Source organism: Megalobrama amblycephala, linkage group LG5 (genome assembly GCF_018812025.1).
Source record: "Megalobrama amblycephala isolate DHTTF-2021 linkage group LG5, ASM1881202v1, whole genome shotgun sequence".
Taxonomy (NCBI): Eukaryota; Metazoa; Chordata; class Actinopteri; order Cypriniformes; family Xenocyprididae; genus Megalobrama; species Megalobrama amblycephala.
Window position 1 is genome coordinate 8,922,914 of NC_063048.1, and position 16,303 is coordinate 8,939,216.

The 16,303-nt window shown below is 38.7% G+C and overlaps 1 protein-coding gene across 3 annotated transcripts in view; it reads left to right on the forward strand.

Annotated features, from left to right (window-relative positions):
* LOC125268415 (NACHT, LRR and PYD domains-containing protein 3-like) overlaps positions 1 to 16,303 on the forward strand; it is a 28,122-nt gene continuing 11,819 nt past the window's right edge. Inside the window, exons 1-9 of one of the 3 annotated variants that reach the window (XM_048190603.1) lie at positions 1 to 158; positions 255 to 359; positions 566 to 679; positions 2,840 to 2,953; positions 3,192 to 3,275; positions 3,490 to 5,205; positions 6,441 to 6,512; positions 11,350 to 11,523; positions 14,081 to 14,254. In XM_048190603.1, coding sequence (XP_048046560.1) covers positions 310 to 359; positions 566 to 679; positions 2,840 to 2,953; positions 3,192 to 3,275; positions 3,490 to 5,205; positions 6,441 to 6,512; positions 11,350 to 11,523; positions 14,081 to 14,254 — 2,498 coding nt within the window. In that variant the 5' untranslated portion in view covers positions 1 to 158; positions 255 to 309. The remainder of the gene's footprint in view (positions 159 to 254; positions 360 to 565; positions 680 to 2,839; positions 2,954 to 3,191; positions 3,276 to 3,489; positions 5,206 to 6,440; positions 6,513 to 11,349; positions 11,524 to 14,080; positions 14,255 to 16,303) is intronic. The other 2 variants (XM_048190604.1, XM_048190605.1) reach the window with 2 other exon arrangements.

The window sequence follows — 16,303 nt, forward strand, 5'->3', positions numbered from 1 at the left end:
GTTCACCTGTCGCCATTTTAAGCAGGTAAAATTCGAATACGAGCGTCAAAGTGTTTAATAGAAACGTTTATCAAAGTTTATGCAGGAATTTCCGTATATCTTTATGATGTTAAAGTTGGAGGATTTGAGAACCTGTAACTTATGAAAGTTTGATCAAGGTGAGTGTTCATGTGTGGAGACTTCCTCATACAGCGTATATGGAAATGTATAACTGAGCTTGCGTTAATGCAGTCACATGATCCTTTTTCTTCCAGACTCAAGATATGTTATTATGATGGTTTTTTAATCAGATTCTCCTGCAGCTTCATCATGGGTGATTCACAAGGATCCAGAGATGGAGTTTTTTCTCCAGGATGCAGGTACTTTCAATAAACACTGTTAAATATTATATTATATTGCAGAAAAAGACAGTTTTTATACTAACATGAAATGTTAAATAAAAGATCATAAAGTTTCCTCAAAGTGCTTTTTATTGAAAGATAAATGTGTTTATATTAATATGGTTCCTATCATAAAGAATGAAGACAGTAATCTAAAGGATTAAACTGAATCTGTTCTGTTACAGTTCAGTCCAGCAGAAGAGCTCAAACCCAGAGTCCAGCTGTGTGTCTCTGAAGAGTGACTGCTTTATGACTGAACCAATGAAGTTCAAGAGTGGAAACACACGGCCTGATCTCAGGTATATTACCAGCATTGTTGGACGTTAGGTGTTTCTGGAAAAAAAAAAAAAAAAATTCTACTAATAATAACAATATAAACCACACTAAGGATTGATGAGCTGCTGGGTTCATGAGTATTAATCATGTTGTCTGCGTTCGCTCGAACTGATTAGCTGAAATCAAAACACAGACAGTAACAGGTGAGTGCCAGCCTATGAGATGCTGTTTGTGCATTAGTTTCTGTTTGCACACAGAAATGGATCATCTTCACATGTTATTATTGGGGGAAGACTAATTCTTATTGTGGGGTGAAATTTTACTGATATATTGCAAATGATAAGATATCGCATATCCCTAGTTTCAAGTCAGAACAAAAGGGATGCCTGACAATTGTTGAATTTTATTTTTTTTAATTTTATTTTTTAATATATTGTCATTTTTTAAGCAAAAATGACAATATATTAGTAGGAAAAATAACATTGAGCAAAGCCTTGCCAAAACATCACTGTTTTTGCAGTTTGTTAAATATTAAGACTTGTGTGGCTTAATATAACGTAAATGATGTCTTTCACTGAAATATGTAGTAAAAAACCCATGAAAGATTTACATTATTTTAAAAAAAAATCCATGTTGTTTTATATATATTTTGGACGATGGGGGCGATATTATTTTAGGTGAGTAGTGCATCCCAATAGGGGGCGAGTGGAGCTCCACTCATGGGCGGAAATACGTCACCTCCACTAGTGGAGCTTATTGTAAGGGTAGGTTTAGGGTTGGGGTAGGTGTAGACATTAGTAAAACAAGTAGAGGTGACATATTTCCTGTTCGAGAGTGGAGCTCCACTCACCCATGTTCTGCAGCCAGACCCTTCTGGTGCATTCTGCGTCAATGACGTCAAATTGTTGCACTCTGTGAGCTACTGGCACTACTTGTTGCTATCTTTACCGAAACACAAGTCGGACTAAGGCAAACACAGAATGAATACAAAAATACTCTTTAGGTCTTCTACAAACTTGATAAAGCGTTGTGGACAAATACATGTGCACAAAATAATGCAATCCAGACTATTAGGTGACATTTCATTCATTTTAATGTTGTTGGTCAGAAAAACACAAATTACAAATAATGTAACAAATCGTATTCCATGACACATTTTATACAAGAACCCTTAGCTGTTATGAAATATCCATTTCATGCAAAATATCACAGCTGAATAACAAAACAGTTTAAATTTACAACTAGAGTTAGGTCTAAATGATTTTAAATGTAAAGTTATACGTGAGGGTTGGCATCCCTATTTGTCACCTGGTTCTGATTCGGCAGGCCAGCTCTCTCCCTGTCATGGAGACTGACGAGAGCAGCTCATAACACATCTCGACTGAACAGCTACAGTGAGAAACTGCAGCTCCTTACAGCAAACGCTCTCCCTCTCAGTTAGCATCAGCAAACAACAGCCACAGAGACACCATCCATTTTACCCTACTTTTGCCTCCTCAACCCTCCGATCGTCTTCGTTTTGATTTAATTTAAATTAAACGTCTTCAATGTTTTCATCCTCACTATTTTTGCGCACTGACTCAAATTGAAAAGGCTGAACAGATGACATTTTTGTAACACAGTGGGATCAAGATAACGGAGCCAAGCTGATGTCAACAACAATGCGGCTTACTACCACTTTTTTTTTTTTTTACAAATTTTATAACAATTAAGACATATTTTGTGAATTGTATACAATATCTTTATATTTTGGGGCAACAGTAATCTATTAAGACATACAAGTTTTAATACCCGGGGTTCCTTTTAAATCAAAAGTGTTGATTTTAAAACTATGAAGGATTTGTCTACTTTTTTTAGATGATTTGGCACATTGTATGTTGTTTCAGAAGATGATTTGTTTTTTTTCTTTGTATTTGTTTTTTTCTTTTTGTCTTTTTGTTTTTTCTTTGTATTTGTTCCTGTGAGTGTCGACTGTTTTGAAGTTTTTAAAACTATGGAAGTTTTGTTTGTTTTTGGCGATGATTTGGCTTTTTTTTCTAACATGAAATGTTAAATAAAGAGATCATAAAGTTTCCTCAAAGTGCTTTTTATTGAAAGATAAATGTGTTTATATTAATATGATTTCTGTCATAAAGAATGAACACAGTAATCTAAAGGATTGAACTGAATCTGTTCTGTTACAGTTCAGTCCAGCAGAAGAGCTCAAACCCAGAGTCCAGCTGTGTGTCTCTGAAGAGTAACAGGTCTATGACTGAGCCAATGAAGTTTAAGAGTGGAAACAAACGGCTTGATCTCAGGTATATTATATCTATAAAATATATGCTTATAGTCATTATTAATATACAGCAGTGTAATGAGTTCAGATCCTGTAAGTTTCAGTCTATTAATGATTTCCATTGTGTTCTTGTGCAAAGTTCTATGTATTGTATTGTTAAAACATTCACTGTAAAATCTGTTGGTCTGTTACTCAGTTAATGACACAATTACATCAATATCAGTGTGTCTGATTCTTTACCCTCTTCATTCTGATTTAAGGTCAAATCTTTTATCCAGTCCAGTTAAAAACAAAACTGTGATTCAACCACAAGACTTTAATGAAAGCATGAATCCTGGTTTCAGGTAAAATGACTTTTAGACTTTTTTGTTGTTGTTTAATTTTAGGTGCTGCAATGCACATCACACATCACTCAATCACATGATTAATAATTTAAAGATTTCAGAAACCTAATGATGTTCTTTGTCTCATAATACAGCAAACAAAATGATCTATTTTGTAATTTATGGATATTTACTTCTTAAACTTGTGTAATAATCTGGTATTTTAATCTTACAGCCATGACTCTAAACCTGAGGTCTTAAACACACTGAGATCAAATCTGAGAAAGAAGTTTGAGTGTTTGTATGAGGGAATATCAAAGCAGGGAAACCCAACACTCCTGAATGAGATCTACACAGAGCTCTACATCACAGAGAGTGAAAGTGGAGAGATCAATAATGAGCATGAGGTGAGACAGATTGAGACACAGTCCAGGAGAGCAGAAACAGAGGACACACCGATCAAATGCAGTCAGATCTTTAGACCTTTACCTGGACAAGACAAACCCATCAGAACTGTGCTGACAAAGGGAGTCGCTGGCATTGGAAAAACAGTCTCTGTGCAGAAGTTCATCCTGGACTGGGCTGAAGGGAAAGAGAATCAGGACGTCCAGCTCATATTTCCACTTCCTTTCAGAGAGCTCAACTTGATGAAGGACCAAACACTCAGTCTTTTAGATTTTCTTCATGACTTTTTCCCTGAAACAAAAGAAATGGAAATATCCAGTGATAAGTATAAAGTTTCCTTCATCTTTGATGGTCTGGATGAGTGTCGACTGTCTCTGGATTTTCAGAGCGATGTGAGGTTGTGTGATGTGACTGAATCAGCCTCAGTGGACGTGTTGCTGACGAACCTCATTGTGGGGAATCTGCTTCCCTCTGCTCTCATCTGGATCACCTCCAGACCAGCAGCAGCTGATCTCGTCCCCTCTGAGTGTGTCCATCGAGTGACAGAGGTACGAGGCTTCAGTGACCCACAGAAGCAGGAATACTTCAGGAAGAGAATCAGTGATCATAGTCTGGCCCACAGGATCATCTCACACCTGAAGTCCTCAAGGAGCCTCTTTATTATGTGTCACATCCCAGTGTTCTGCTGGATCTCAGCCACTGTTCTAGAGAAGATGTTGAGTGAAGCGGAGAGTGGAGAGATTCCCAAGACTCTCACTCAAATGTACACACACTTCCTGATCCTTCAGACCAACATCAAACATGAGAAGGACTATGAGAAGAAAGTGGAAGATGAAGACATGATTGTCAAACTGGGGAAACTGGCATTTCAGCAGCTTGTGAAAGGCAATCTGATCTTCTATGAGGAAGACCTGAGAGAGTGTGGCATTGATGTGACAGAAGCATCAGTGTACTCAGGATTGTGCACTCAGATCTTCAGAGAGGAGTTGGGCTTGTATCAGGGGAAGGTCTTCTGCTTTGTTCATCTGAGCATTCAGGAACATCTAGCAGCTCTATATGTGCATCTCTCCTTTATAAACAAGAACATCAATGTGTTTGACCAGATTACCAAACCAACTAAAGCTTCACTATCTGACCTCCATCAGAGAGCTGTGGATGAGGCTTTAGACAGTAAAAATGGGCATCTGGACCTTTTCCTTCGTTTCCTTCTGGGTCTGTCAGTAGAGTCTAATCAGACTCTCTTACAAGAACTAAAGACACAGACAGGAAACAGCTCTCACAACAATAAGAAAACAGTTGACTATATCAAAGAGAAGATCAGTGAGAATCCCTCTCCAGATAGATACATCAATCTGTTTTACTGTCTGAATGAACTGGATGATCTTTCACTAGTGAATGAAGCTCAACCTCATATGAAGTCTGGAGGATTACGTAATGTGAAACTCTCCTCATCTCAGTGGTCATCTTTAGTTTTTGTGTTTTTGACCTCAGAGAAGACAATGCAGGAGTTTAACCTGAACAGCTTAATTGGATACAGAAATTATCAGTAAGTAACACTGAGTTCAATCATTACAGTCTAAAACATTATGAACAAAGAGAAACAAGAATCTGATAAATCTGTAATCCTGCAGATGTCACACAGAGTTTAGTAGTTCATATTTTTATGTTCCACCATCATTTTCAAAAGTCTCTGTTTTAGTATGTTTACACTGAAACTCAACCCCAGCATTTTCAAACTAAAACGTGCTCTGCAGCGTTTTCCAAAGTCTCCGTTTTCAAGGTTTGTAAACGCCGGTGTAGTGTAAATGACAGGCGTAACCATAGCAAAACGTTTTAAAACGAAAACGCACAAGTGTAAACGTGGCCTCAGTTTGAAGGATCCTTTGAAGGCAGACTTTGTTTCACGTCCTTCATTCAGCTCATTTTGAAGGAATTTTGAAGGATGCATCAAGTGTATCCTTTGTGTCCTTCAATCACCCACAATCCTTTGCACACATTCCAATTCACCAAAAAGATCTGATGGAAACGAGTCTGCACTTATCTGAGTTCATTATGAAATCTAAGACAAAAATAATGTTTTCAGTAATGAAGGCATTCATGTTATCTTCTGTTTTGGTGTAAATTAATCACTAACACTAAACTGCCAGTAATGTAAGCCACTGAGAGACACAGACGGTTGTCATTCACTGTATTGCATTAAGAAAAGATTTTTAATACAAAGTATTTTTCCAAATTTAATTTTTATTAGTATTTTTGTGCTGTTGGAGCAGGAACATGTGTGCCATAGCCATGCGCACTTACTAGAGCGTCTCATTCTAGTGTTTAATGCTGAGGAGTACTCGAGTCTACAAGCCTCAAAAGGACTGGACTCTAAAGACACAAACTCACTAGGATTCAGCCTTCACCCAATATCAATATGCGGGAGACTCCTGGAACTTCCGGGAGAGGTGGAATGTCTCTCCTGAAATTGCGATGGTTGACATAGTGATAACCATAGCAACGGAAGGGAAAAAAAATCTGATATGTCAAAATAGATCTGTCACTAAGTGTTGTAGTGTGAATGTAGACTAAAAGACCTGCCACAACAACACTGACAAGAAAAAGAAAAAACTAATCTATTGGCAGAATATGTTCAGTAACTTCTTCAGTCTGATACTAATAACATTTTTTCACATGTCCTTTTTAAAGCAGTGTTTATTTTAGTTATTTCATGTATTATTTACTTGGAATATTAATTGTTATTATTAGCATTAATAATTCATATTTTTTATTTTCAAATAGTGATTCAGTAAATACAGCAGGTGAAGTTCTTCAGAAGATGCTGCCTGTGGTTACAGCAACTCGATCAGCTGTGTAAGTAACACTGAGAACAATCATCACTGTTAAAACTTAACATTTTTTACTTAAAAATATAAATTAATGGTTCAACAAAAAATATGAGTGTCACACTTCAGCTTTTAAACCTATCTGTCCTGCTAGGCTTCTATTGTAAGAGCATTACTGTAAATGTGTTTATGTTCATTTTTACAAACTGAGACATGATAAAAATTACTTTCTGTGTTTTAGCTGAGGTAAATGTATGTTCTCTGCTGTGAGTTGAGGTGATCCTAATATTATCCATGTTTCTTTCATGCTATAACTAGTAGTAAAGAGGAAAATGTAACCGATTCACTCATGCTCCGCACTGCTGCTTGAACTGAGACACTACAGCGATCTGTCAGCCACATTAAAGAGCGCCAAAAACACATTTATTGCCTGAATTTCTGACAGAATTTGAAAGCTGAGATTTTCTTATCAAATGTGCATCACCTGAAAACAGCACAGACTAAAAGATTGATTCTCTGGATTTATGGACTGATATCAGTTCATTAATATAAGGATTGTTTAAAATTAGGGATGCTCCGATCGATCGACTGCAGATTGTTATCTGCCGATAATCAGATTCTATTGCTGTGACTCAATTCATAGGCTGCATCCTTCAAAGGCCAAGTGTGTCACAGTGAAGGCTGTCCCAATTAGAAGACTCCTTCAAATGTGGCTTTCGTTTGTCATGAAATGATGGTACATCAGATAAATCCAAGATCAGTGCTCCATAGGCTAGACCGTCCCATTTAACAACGCTCATTCTGACCCTTGAAGGATGCAGCCTCTGAATTGGGACACAGCTTATGAATCAATCAGGAGTCACTAAAACAGGCCGATCTCACCAACCAAAAGAATAATTGATTATGTCAGACTTTAGTGTCACAGTCATTTCATCACCAGTGTGGAGTTATTACATGGTCTCATGAAACAATGCACTTTTAAGTCTTGTGATTTAAGAACATTGTGCAGTAAGAAGTGAAACAGTGCTCATTCGATACATGCTCATGGTTTCTGAGCGCAGTCAGCACACACACCTGTTAGCATACACACATAAAGCTGCTGCTCATACAGAACGTGAGTACTTACACCTGTTTCTCACACACTCTGTCTGCAGGAGCAGCATGCGCATATTGTGTTTTCACGTATGTCGCTTTTGCAGTGCGCAACTGATCCGTGGCTGCAGTGGCGTAGGCGGAATTTTATTTTTGGCCGGGTCTGGGCAAAAGTGTGCGGGCACTTTCACGTAGGGTCCTATAGCCTACATATTTCTTATAGCCAAAAGCAAACTAACAGACTAGGGGTGTGCGACATTGACAAAAAAATATATCTTGATATTTTCTGTGATTTTCTCGATAACGATAATTAGCCGATATTTTGCTGAGTGTGTTATTGTGTTGGTACCTTGGCAGGTTTTTCCCGTGGGCAGCTGACTCCTAAAATTTTTGATATTCTTCATATTTTTTGCGGTGTCTGAAATTATCTTTTCCAATAAGTTTAAAATGATTTTTTACCTTTTACTATTTTTACCTTTATTTTTAACCTTTAAATTTATGCCTGATCTTTTTTGTCAAATTAATTATCAAATCTTTTGTGTCATTTAATCAATAAATTCAATTAGAATAATAAGATACACTAGGGCTGTTACCAATCAATTGAAATCAATATCAACAAAATTAATCTTTGCAATGCAGTGGAAACACAGAAACTGCATCTAAAGTGCTTTTATATGCATTTATACATGAAGTTCAGAGCTGACAAATGCATTTAAACTGCAGTTACAAATGCATAAATAATGTTTTGAACATAAAATGCTGAAAATTGATATTTAGAAATTATTAAAAAAATGAAAAGATACTTCAAATGTGACATTAAAACCTCCAGTAGGTGGCAGCAAGTCGCTGTCAATGAGTGAGTCATTAGTTTCAGCTGATTCATTCAAATGGCTGATTCTTTCAGGAACAAAGCTTAAAGTGTGAGTCATTGAATCATTCATTCAAACGATTCGTTCATTCACCGCCATGTGTTGCTCAGACACGCAAATCAGTCCTGACTCCTGCAGCTTTGTTTGGAAATATTTTTGTTGCCGAAATAGAGCAAAAATAGGCAATATTGTATCTAAAATGTAAGTCACTAAATATTAACTTTTTTTTTTTTTAACTGTTGTATAAAATCAATATCACATTTGTAATCATGTTTATATTTAGAGAAAAACGGTGATATTGATTAAATTGTATAAATATTTAAGAAACATACTTTTACCCCCTTATCTTGAATATGTGCATTACAAATGTTTTAATCACGTAGTGCATGCGTGCAACTCTCTGTGTGTTTTTTTTTGTAAACTGAGAGAAATACTCGATAATTTCAGATCCCATATTGTTAAAAGAATAATCACGATATTACCGCAGACGATATATATCGCACACTCCTATAACGGACTCAATATCAGTAGTGACTCCTGGCTGTAAATTTAGGTAGGGCAGATTCTGGGTCTCAGCGTTAGTTTATAATAAACTTTGTAAGCTTTATATCCTGATTGCTGAACACATCAGACACTCTTGGCAGAATTCTAATGTCTTTGCATTATTCAGCCTGAGGGTGGTGCTCTATTGATGATTGACAGACTTTAGTACACATGACAAACGCATAGAATGCCATCGTAGAATTGCCTTAATGTAGTATTCATTGCGTCCAAATGTTGTCTTACAATATAGCAAGTTAGAAGTTCCAGTGAGGAAAACAAAGTCACGTCTTTTCTCAGAAAAAAAAACAAAACAATCACAACAGAACTACTGTATAAAGGCTGTTCACATGAGCACGTTTAAATTAAAAGATTTATACTTTCATTAATCTGATGCTACTCCACATAAGAATAACAGATATGCCAACTAGTTACTGACCTGATGCAGACACATATCTGGTCTGGAGTGAGGTTTATGTAAGGTAATGTGAAAATAAGCGGCAGTCTGAAATCTGCCCCAATGGCTCTCAATGACAGCGTGCTGTAGTTCCATTTTTCACCACAGATTTACATCATAGATTGTAAAACAACACGTAGTGTCCGTGACGTCACCCGTAGATTTCTGAAGAGCATTTCTGAAGTGAAAATGAGGCCATCTTAGCAGCACCTTTCACTTTTCTAAAATCAAAATAAAACCAAACACCTCAAAATTGTAATAAATCAAGGTAAACACAACAGCCTTTTAAACATCTACAGACATCTCAGTTAAGCTCAAGTGCTCAAAAAGAGCATAAGGAAATCAATATCCTTCAAAAAGGTCTCTTCAATATAACAGATACATAAAATAATGTAAGTAAAATTAAAAAGTTAAAGCCTACTAACACTGGACGTGCTGGTTTGGGCCTCATCACCGGCTGCAAACACGTCCTTATATATGCTCTCAAATATGAAACACCTGCGATTCAGCAACTAGCTACACATGCTTTCGCATTTGTTTAAAGTAGCCTTGTTGACAAGTTTGGGTGAGTAAAGGTAAAGCACACAAGATATAGTTCCTTCAGTGGCCTGTAGATGGCAGCAGAAATAAACTACAGCAGAAAAAGTTAGGTGGCATGCAAAATGTAACAAATAATTGCATAACTCATTACAAATGTATTAGAGTAAAGAGTAGATATTTATTCAAAAATGTAGTCAAGTAGAGAGTAAAAGTTGCTAATAACTTTGATACTCAAACAGGTACAAAGTAGCCATAAATAACTTTCAGTACACTAACTAGGGGAGAGCGGTTTCTCAGTTTGTGTAAATCTACTCAGGGTTTAGAGAATTTCTTTTGTTCCACATTAATTTCACACATGTCTGGTACAAATGTGTGGGAACATGGGAAGGGACATGTGACAACATGTCCCATAGGTGGAGCACATTGTAACATGACCATATGACAGCTTAAAATGTTATCTGATCTAATCAAAATAATATACAAGACAAACTAAAATATTTTGTCATTAAAAGACAATTATTATTTCTTTCATATAAAAGAATAGCATTTTTTTTTTTTTTAGAAATTCAAAATTTAAACAATTTTGTAGTTTGACAATGATCACTGCAGAACACAGCTCTACAGCCCTAGATCAAAACAATACAGACAAACAGCTCAAAAAACACATAAAAAAAAAACAGAGCTGAACTCAACACTCTCCTCCCTCCACTCACAGTACCATTGCTGAACATTGCTTAAAATAATAATTTATGAAAGTTCAGGTTCTTCCTCTCATTCTTCCTCTTTATTCACCTTTTTTCCATAGTATCTCAACAGACATTCATAAAAGTTAATTATGCCAATTGTATTGGTAACTGTGTAGAATAGCATCGCTCTAATAGCGGCTCATGTTACAATGAACCCTATCTGTGCAACTGGAATTTAAACCTGGTTAGTGTCTTCTGCTAGTTAGTGAAACATTAAAGAACTAACAAATTGGAGATTAAAATAATATCAGATTTGTCCAATTTTAAATAAAAAAAAATAACACTTACTTTTGCTATTGTTAAATAAATGTTCAGTGATATCTTCCAAAGATTTCTGAATTTTGGTGCAATTTTTTTCCTCTATACTTTGCCGATATGGTATCTAGAAAATACACTAATTTTCATCATGCTAGCATCTGTGGAAGTATTTAAACCATGTGCGATACAACTAAGCCCATGTTACATTACATTTACACAAACACACTCCTGGTTTTGGGAAACAGACTGTAATTTTAGGATGATTCATACAATTGTTTCTACAAGGTTTATGATGCTTTTGGGAAATGTGGCCCTGTGGGTTTTGATCTGAGAGAGTGAAGAGTGTGTCATTGTTCTCTACAGGTTGAGTTATTGTGGTGTCACAGATGAAGGTTGTGCTGCTCTGGCTTCAGCTCTGAGATCAAACCCTTCACACCTGAGACAACTGGATCTGTCTGGGAATAAACTAGGAGACTCGGGAGTGAAGATGCTTTCTGCTGTACTGGAGAATCCTCACTGTAAACTGGAGGATCTGGGGTAAGATCATCTCTCTGATAGTCACATGAGTTGGTGCTCAGAGAAACATATTTTTAAATAATTCATAGTGAGACCAAAACTAAACTAATAAAATAATAAAGAGTACACAAACAAATAAACTCTATCAATAAACATGATGATGAAAAAAAAGAGGTGCAGAAAGAAGCAAAATGAATGTTAATTTGTGATAACTGAAGAGGAATCTCATTAAATTCACATTATATTGTCTGTCTCCATCTATAACACTGTTAGTGTGAACATGATTAGATGAATATTAGCTACATTATATCTGTCACAGATCCCTTGTCTCCTGGACTCCATTTCCCATAATCCTCCTGTTTCCACACCTGCACTCACTTCCCTCATCATCTCCCCATCATCACGGATCACCTGCACCTCTTCCTGATCATCATCACTCCCAATATAATGGACTAACTCCCTTCACTCCTTGTCCATTCTCTGTTGTGTTTATGGTGTGTAATGTGTTACGTTGTTCTATATTCATTAAAGGCTATTGTTTGTGGATCTCCAAGAACGCTTCATCTCTCCAGCACATACCCACCGTAACAGAAGAACGGACCTAACCGCTGGAGATCCACCTAACAAGATGGACCCATTCATAATCTCCCAGGCTCCAGCTTCTCCCATGCCTCCCGCACCTATGTCGGCAGCAGATCGTCTCGTTGGGCTCCTCCAGTACGGACGTTCACTGGAGAGGTATGTGGAGGAGTTTGTAGAGCTAGCTTATCTGACGAACTGGTTGGATGCTCGGTTAATTGCCCTGTTTTGGATGGACTGGACAAAAGCACTATCCGTTTTAATGAACCTGACGATTACGTTTCCTTAAACGATACTATTAATTTAATTTTGTATTTAAATAGCTCCAAAATCATTGTCGAAGAGGTTCAGGATTCTCCGTGCTTCTCTCGTCCAGTTCCCCCAGAAACACGGGCGGCCTGGCCAGTTCGTCAGCCTCCGCCCTCCTCCACATATCCCTCCAGTGAATGTTTCCTCTGTGTCCTGCTGGACCCACAAATCCCTGCTGGGTCCAGAAAACCCAAGAGGAGGAAGAGGAAGAAGGGCAAGCCCTCTCCAGTCTCCGCAGAGCCCGCTCCAGTTCCTGTGGGGATTTTAATCGTGTATGAGGGGATGGATTGGACCCCTCTTCAAGACGTCGAGCCCTCTGCTCCAGCCGCCGCCGCCAAGCCAGCCGCTCCAGCCGCCGCCGCCGAGCCAGCAGCTCCAGCCATTGATGAACCTGCTCCAGCTACCAGCTCTGAACTACATGTCTCCCCGCTGGTCCCGTCCAGCCCTGAGTCTGTGTTCCCTCCCTGCCTCCCTCTCCCACCTCCTCCCATCTGCCTCCACGCATCATCTCCGCTGCTTCTTGGCAGCCCATATGCTCACCCTCAGCCCTCCATCCGTTATGTGGGTTCGCTATGGGTCTGCCAGTTCACAGCTACCACGTTGTCAGTGGTTCCCAGGTCTCCTCCTCCAGCCTCCTCAACCAGGACTCCATCTTGGCCCGTTGGTCCATTAGCTCCTCCTTGGCTCCAACCTCCCTCATCTCCACTGTGGCCCTTCAGCCCACCAGTTCTGCCAGGCTCCATCCTCCCTCCAGTTTCGCATTGGTCATTCGTCAGCCTGCCCTCACCTCTGGACTACACTCCTCCGGCTTCGCCTCGTCCCTCCGTCCCTCTGGCTACGTTGGCTTCCTCACTCCCTCCTGCTCTACCTTGGTCATCTGTCGTTCTGGGTCCTCTGCGGCTTTCTGGAACCCCGCCTGCGCCTCGGTCGTCTGAGCCGTCGGTATCGCCATGTCCCGCCGGACCCTCAGCGCCGCCTGGGCTCGACAGCATTTCGGCTGCACCCTGGTCTCCTTTTCTACGTGGTCCACCTCAGTCAATCACCGCCCAGGTGTCGTCAGCCCTGCCTCCACCATGGCCGTCCAAGGCTCCTGACCCTCCATGGCCTTCCGAGGCTCCTGACCCGCCATGGCCTGCCAAGGCCCCTGACCCTCCATGGCCTGCCAAGGCTCCCAACCCGCCATGGCCAGACAAGGCTCCCGACCCGCCATGGCCAGCCAAGGCTCCTGACCCACCATGGCTCTTGGATGTTTCCAGGGTGCCCACCCCCCCTCCCGGTTGTTCTATCTACGGCGCGAGGACGCGCCTACTGGGAGGGGGAGGTAATGTCACAGATCCCTTGTCTCCCGGACTCCATTTCCCATAATCCTCCTGTTTCCACACCTGCACTCACTTCCCTCGTCATCTCCCCATCATCACGGATCACCTGCACCTGTTCCTGATCATCATCACTCCCTATATAATGGACTCACTCCCTTCACTCCCTGTCCATTCTCTGTTGTGTTTATGGTGTGTAATGTGTTACGTTGTTCTATATTCATTAAAGGCTATTGTTTGTGGATCTCCGTGAACGCTTCATCTCTCCAGCACATACCCACCGTAACAATATCATACAGAGATGCTTTATTAGTTATCTTTAAAACGTACATGGGCTTCTGAGAGAGTGAAGAGTGTGTCATTGTTCTCTACAGGTTGAGTGATTGTGGTGTTACAGATAAAGGTTGTGCTGCTCTGGCTTCAGCTCTGAGATCAAACCCCTCACACCTGAGAAAACTGGATCTGTCTATGAATAATCTAGGAGACTCTGGAATGAAGATGTTTTCTTCTGTATTGGAGAATCCTCACTGTAAACTGGAGGATCTGGGGTAAGATCATATGTGACTCTCACATGAAACTGTCACTGTGAATTTTGCAATTTCAATAATTCATATAGTAACATTAAAATAAAATTCAGGGAAAACTATTATAACATTTCATTCATTCAAATTACCATTCATCAATTTAAAGGGTTAGTTCACTCAAAAATGAACTTTTAATTACAGGTTTGGGGCAATAAACAGCAGCTTCTGCTTTTAAAGTGGGAACTGCTCCATCTTTCAGTAATAGCCTTTGTGCAAATCCAGCATTGAACTCGTGTAGATTCTGGAAGCGGTCTTCAGTGGCGCATTCAGTGTAGAAAATATCACAGATTATTATTATAATGGCTTCTATTATGTTTTGATGCGTCACGTCGCTTGCGTCCAGTGTACACAGCTCTTCCCCTTTCATTATACTGCGCGACATGGCCTCGCCCACTTTGTTGTATGTTCCTGGGGGCATGTTTTGCAGGGTTTATGATGTCACCAACCTGGGAAGAAGCTTGTTGTAGTCCAAACTGGTCGTTTTGTAGGCATTAAACTGCCATAACTTTAAAAGACAATATCTCTGTTTGCATTGAACTTTCGGTGCTGTAACTTTGCAGATACTGTTTATGCTCAAGCAGCAACATTACACACTAACTAAAGTTAAAAAAGTGAAATCACAATGAACCTCCCCAGGGTTAGTTCACTAAAAAATGATTTTTTTTCAACCTGTTAGCCAATTAATCACGATTAATCACATCCAAAATAATATTTTGTTTACGTAATATATGTGTGTGTACTGTCTATATTTGTTTAGTATTTATATATATATATATATATATATATATATATATATATATATATATATATATATTTTTGGACAACATAAAAATATTTATATATAATTTAAATTATGTAAATATATACATGTAAATATTTCTTAAATATATACATGTATGTTTTTATAAATACAAAATAAATATACACATTACACACACATATTATGTAAACAAACTTTTATTATGGATGAGATTAATCATGATTAACCGTTGAACAGCTCTAGATGACCATATATTGTTGCAATCATGTGTTTATTGTCTCCAAAATGTTTCTATCTGCGTGTTATAATGATCTCTGGAAGTATTGTTTATGTTAAGAGATTTCCTGGAATGTCACATGATATGGCTGAACTTCTCGTCTCACTCTTCTGGCCCTATCATACACCCGGTGCGACACAAGTGTTTTTTTGCTAGTTTCAGCCTGATGCAGTTATTATTTTCACATCCTGCTCCACGTTGTGTAAATAGCAAATGCATTTGTGCGATTTGTGGGTGTGTTGATCTGAAAACGAGGTGTGTTCAGGCGCATTGTTGCCGCGTTACTATTTGAGGCAAATGAAATAGACGGCGCCATTGACCAACTGAAACCTGGTCTAAAGTAAATGCCACAATATTTGTGTTGTTATTTAAAGAGCGTTAGTAATATGCACCTATATGCGGGTGCACAATGCGTGTACACTCTGATTATTACACACACAGGGACGCGCAGCAGCACACAAACATGCCAAATATTAAATAATAATATTTGTAATTACAATGTAAGTGATTATTATTGTGTGCATAAAGATGAAAATGCTTTGGTGGAATCCGACTTTTCCTGTAGATGGTCTGCTCGCTTTAACCTTGCGCACAAGCAGATCCGTTTCCTCATTAGGGAAGCATTCAGTTTTTCTGCTTGCAAATACTGCACTGTAAATATTATTCCACTCTATAGAAATTTGACGTAAACATATGATAATCTACCAATATTTCTACAAATGTGAACACTTTTGAACTAAAAGCCCTGAGAGACGTTGTTTTGTCAACCATTTTTATAACGGCTGTACAGGAGTATTTTGAAGCTTGAGTCTGAGATCTTGTTAATGATGTATAGTTTGTCGAGTTAATTACAATCATTTACATTGAAACTCTGAGCTAATATTAACAGAGTGTTTCAGTGCATCAACATACAGATGAAGCTTAAGAGGTTAATTCACCCTGATGTTGTTTCTTTCATTCATCTGCGAAGCACAAA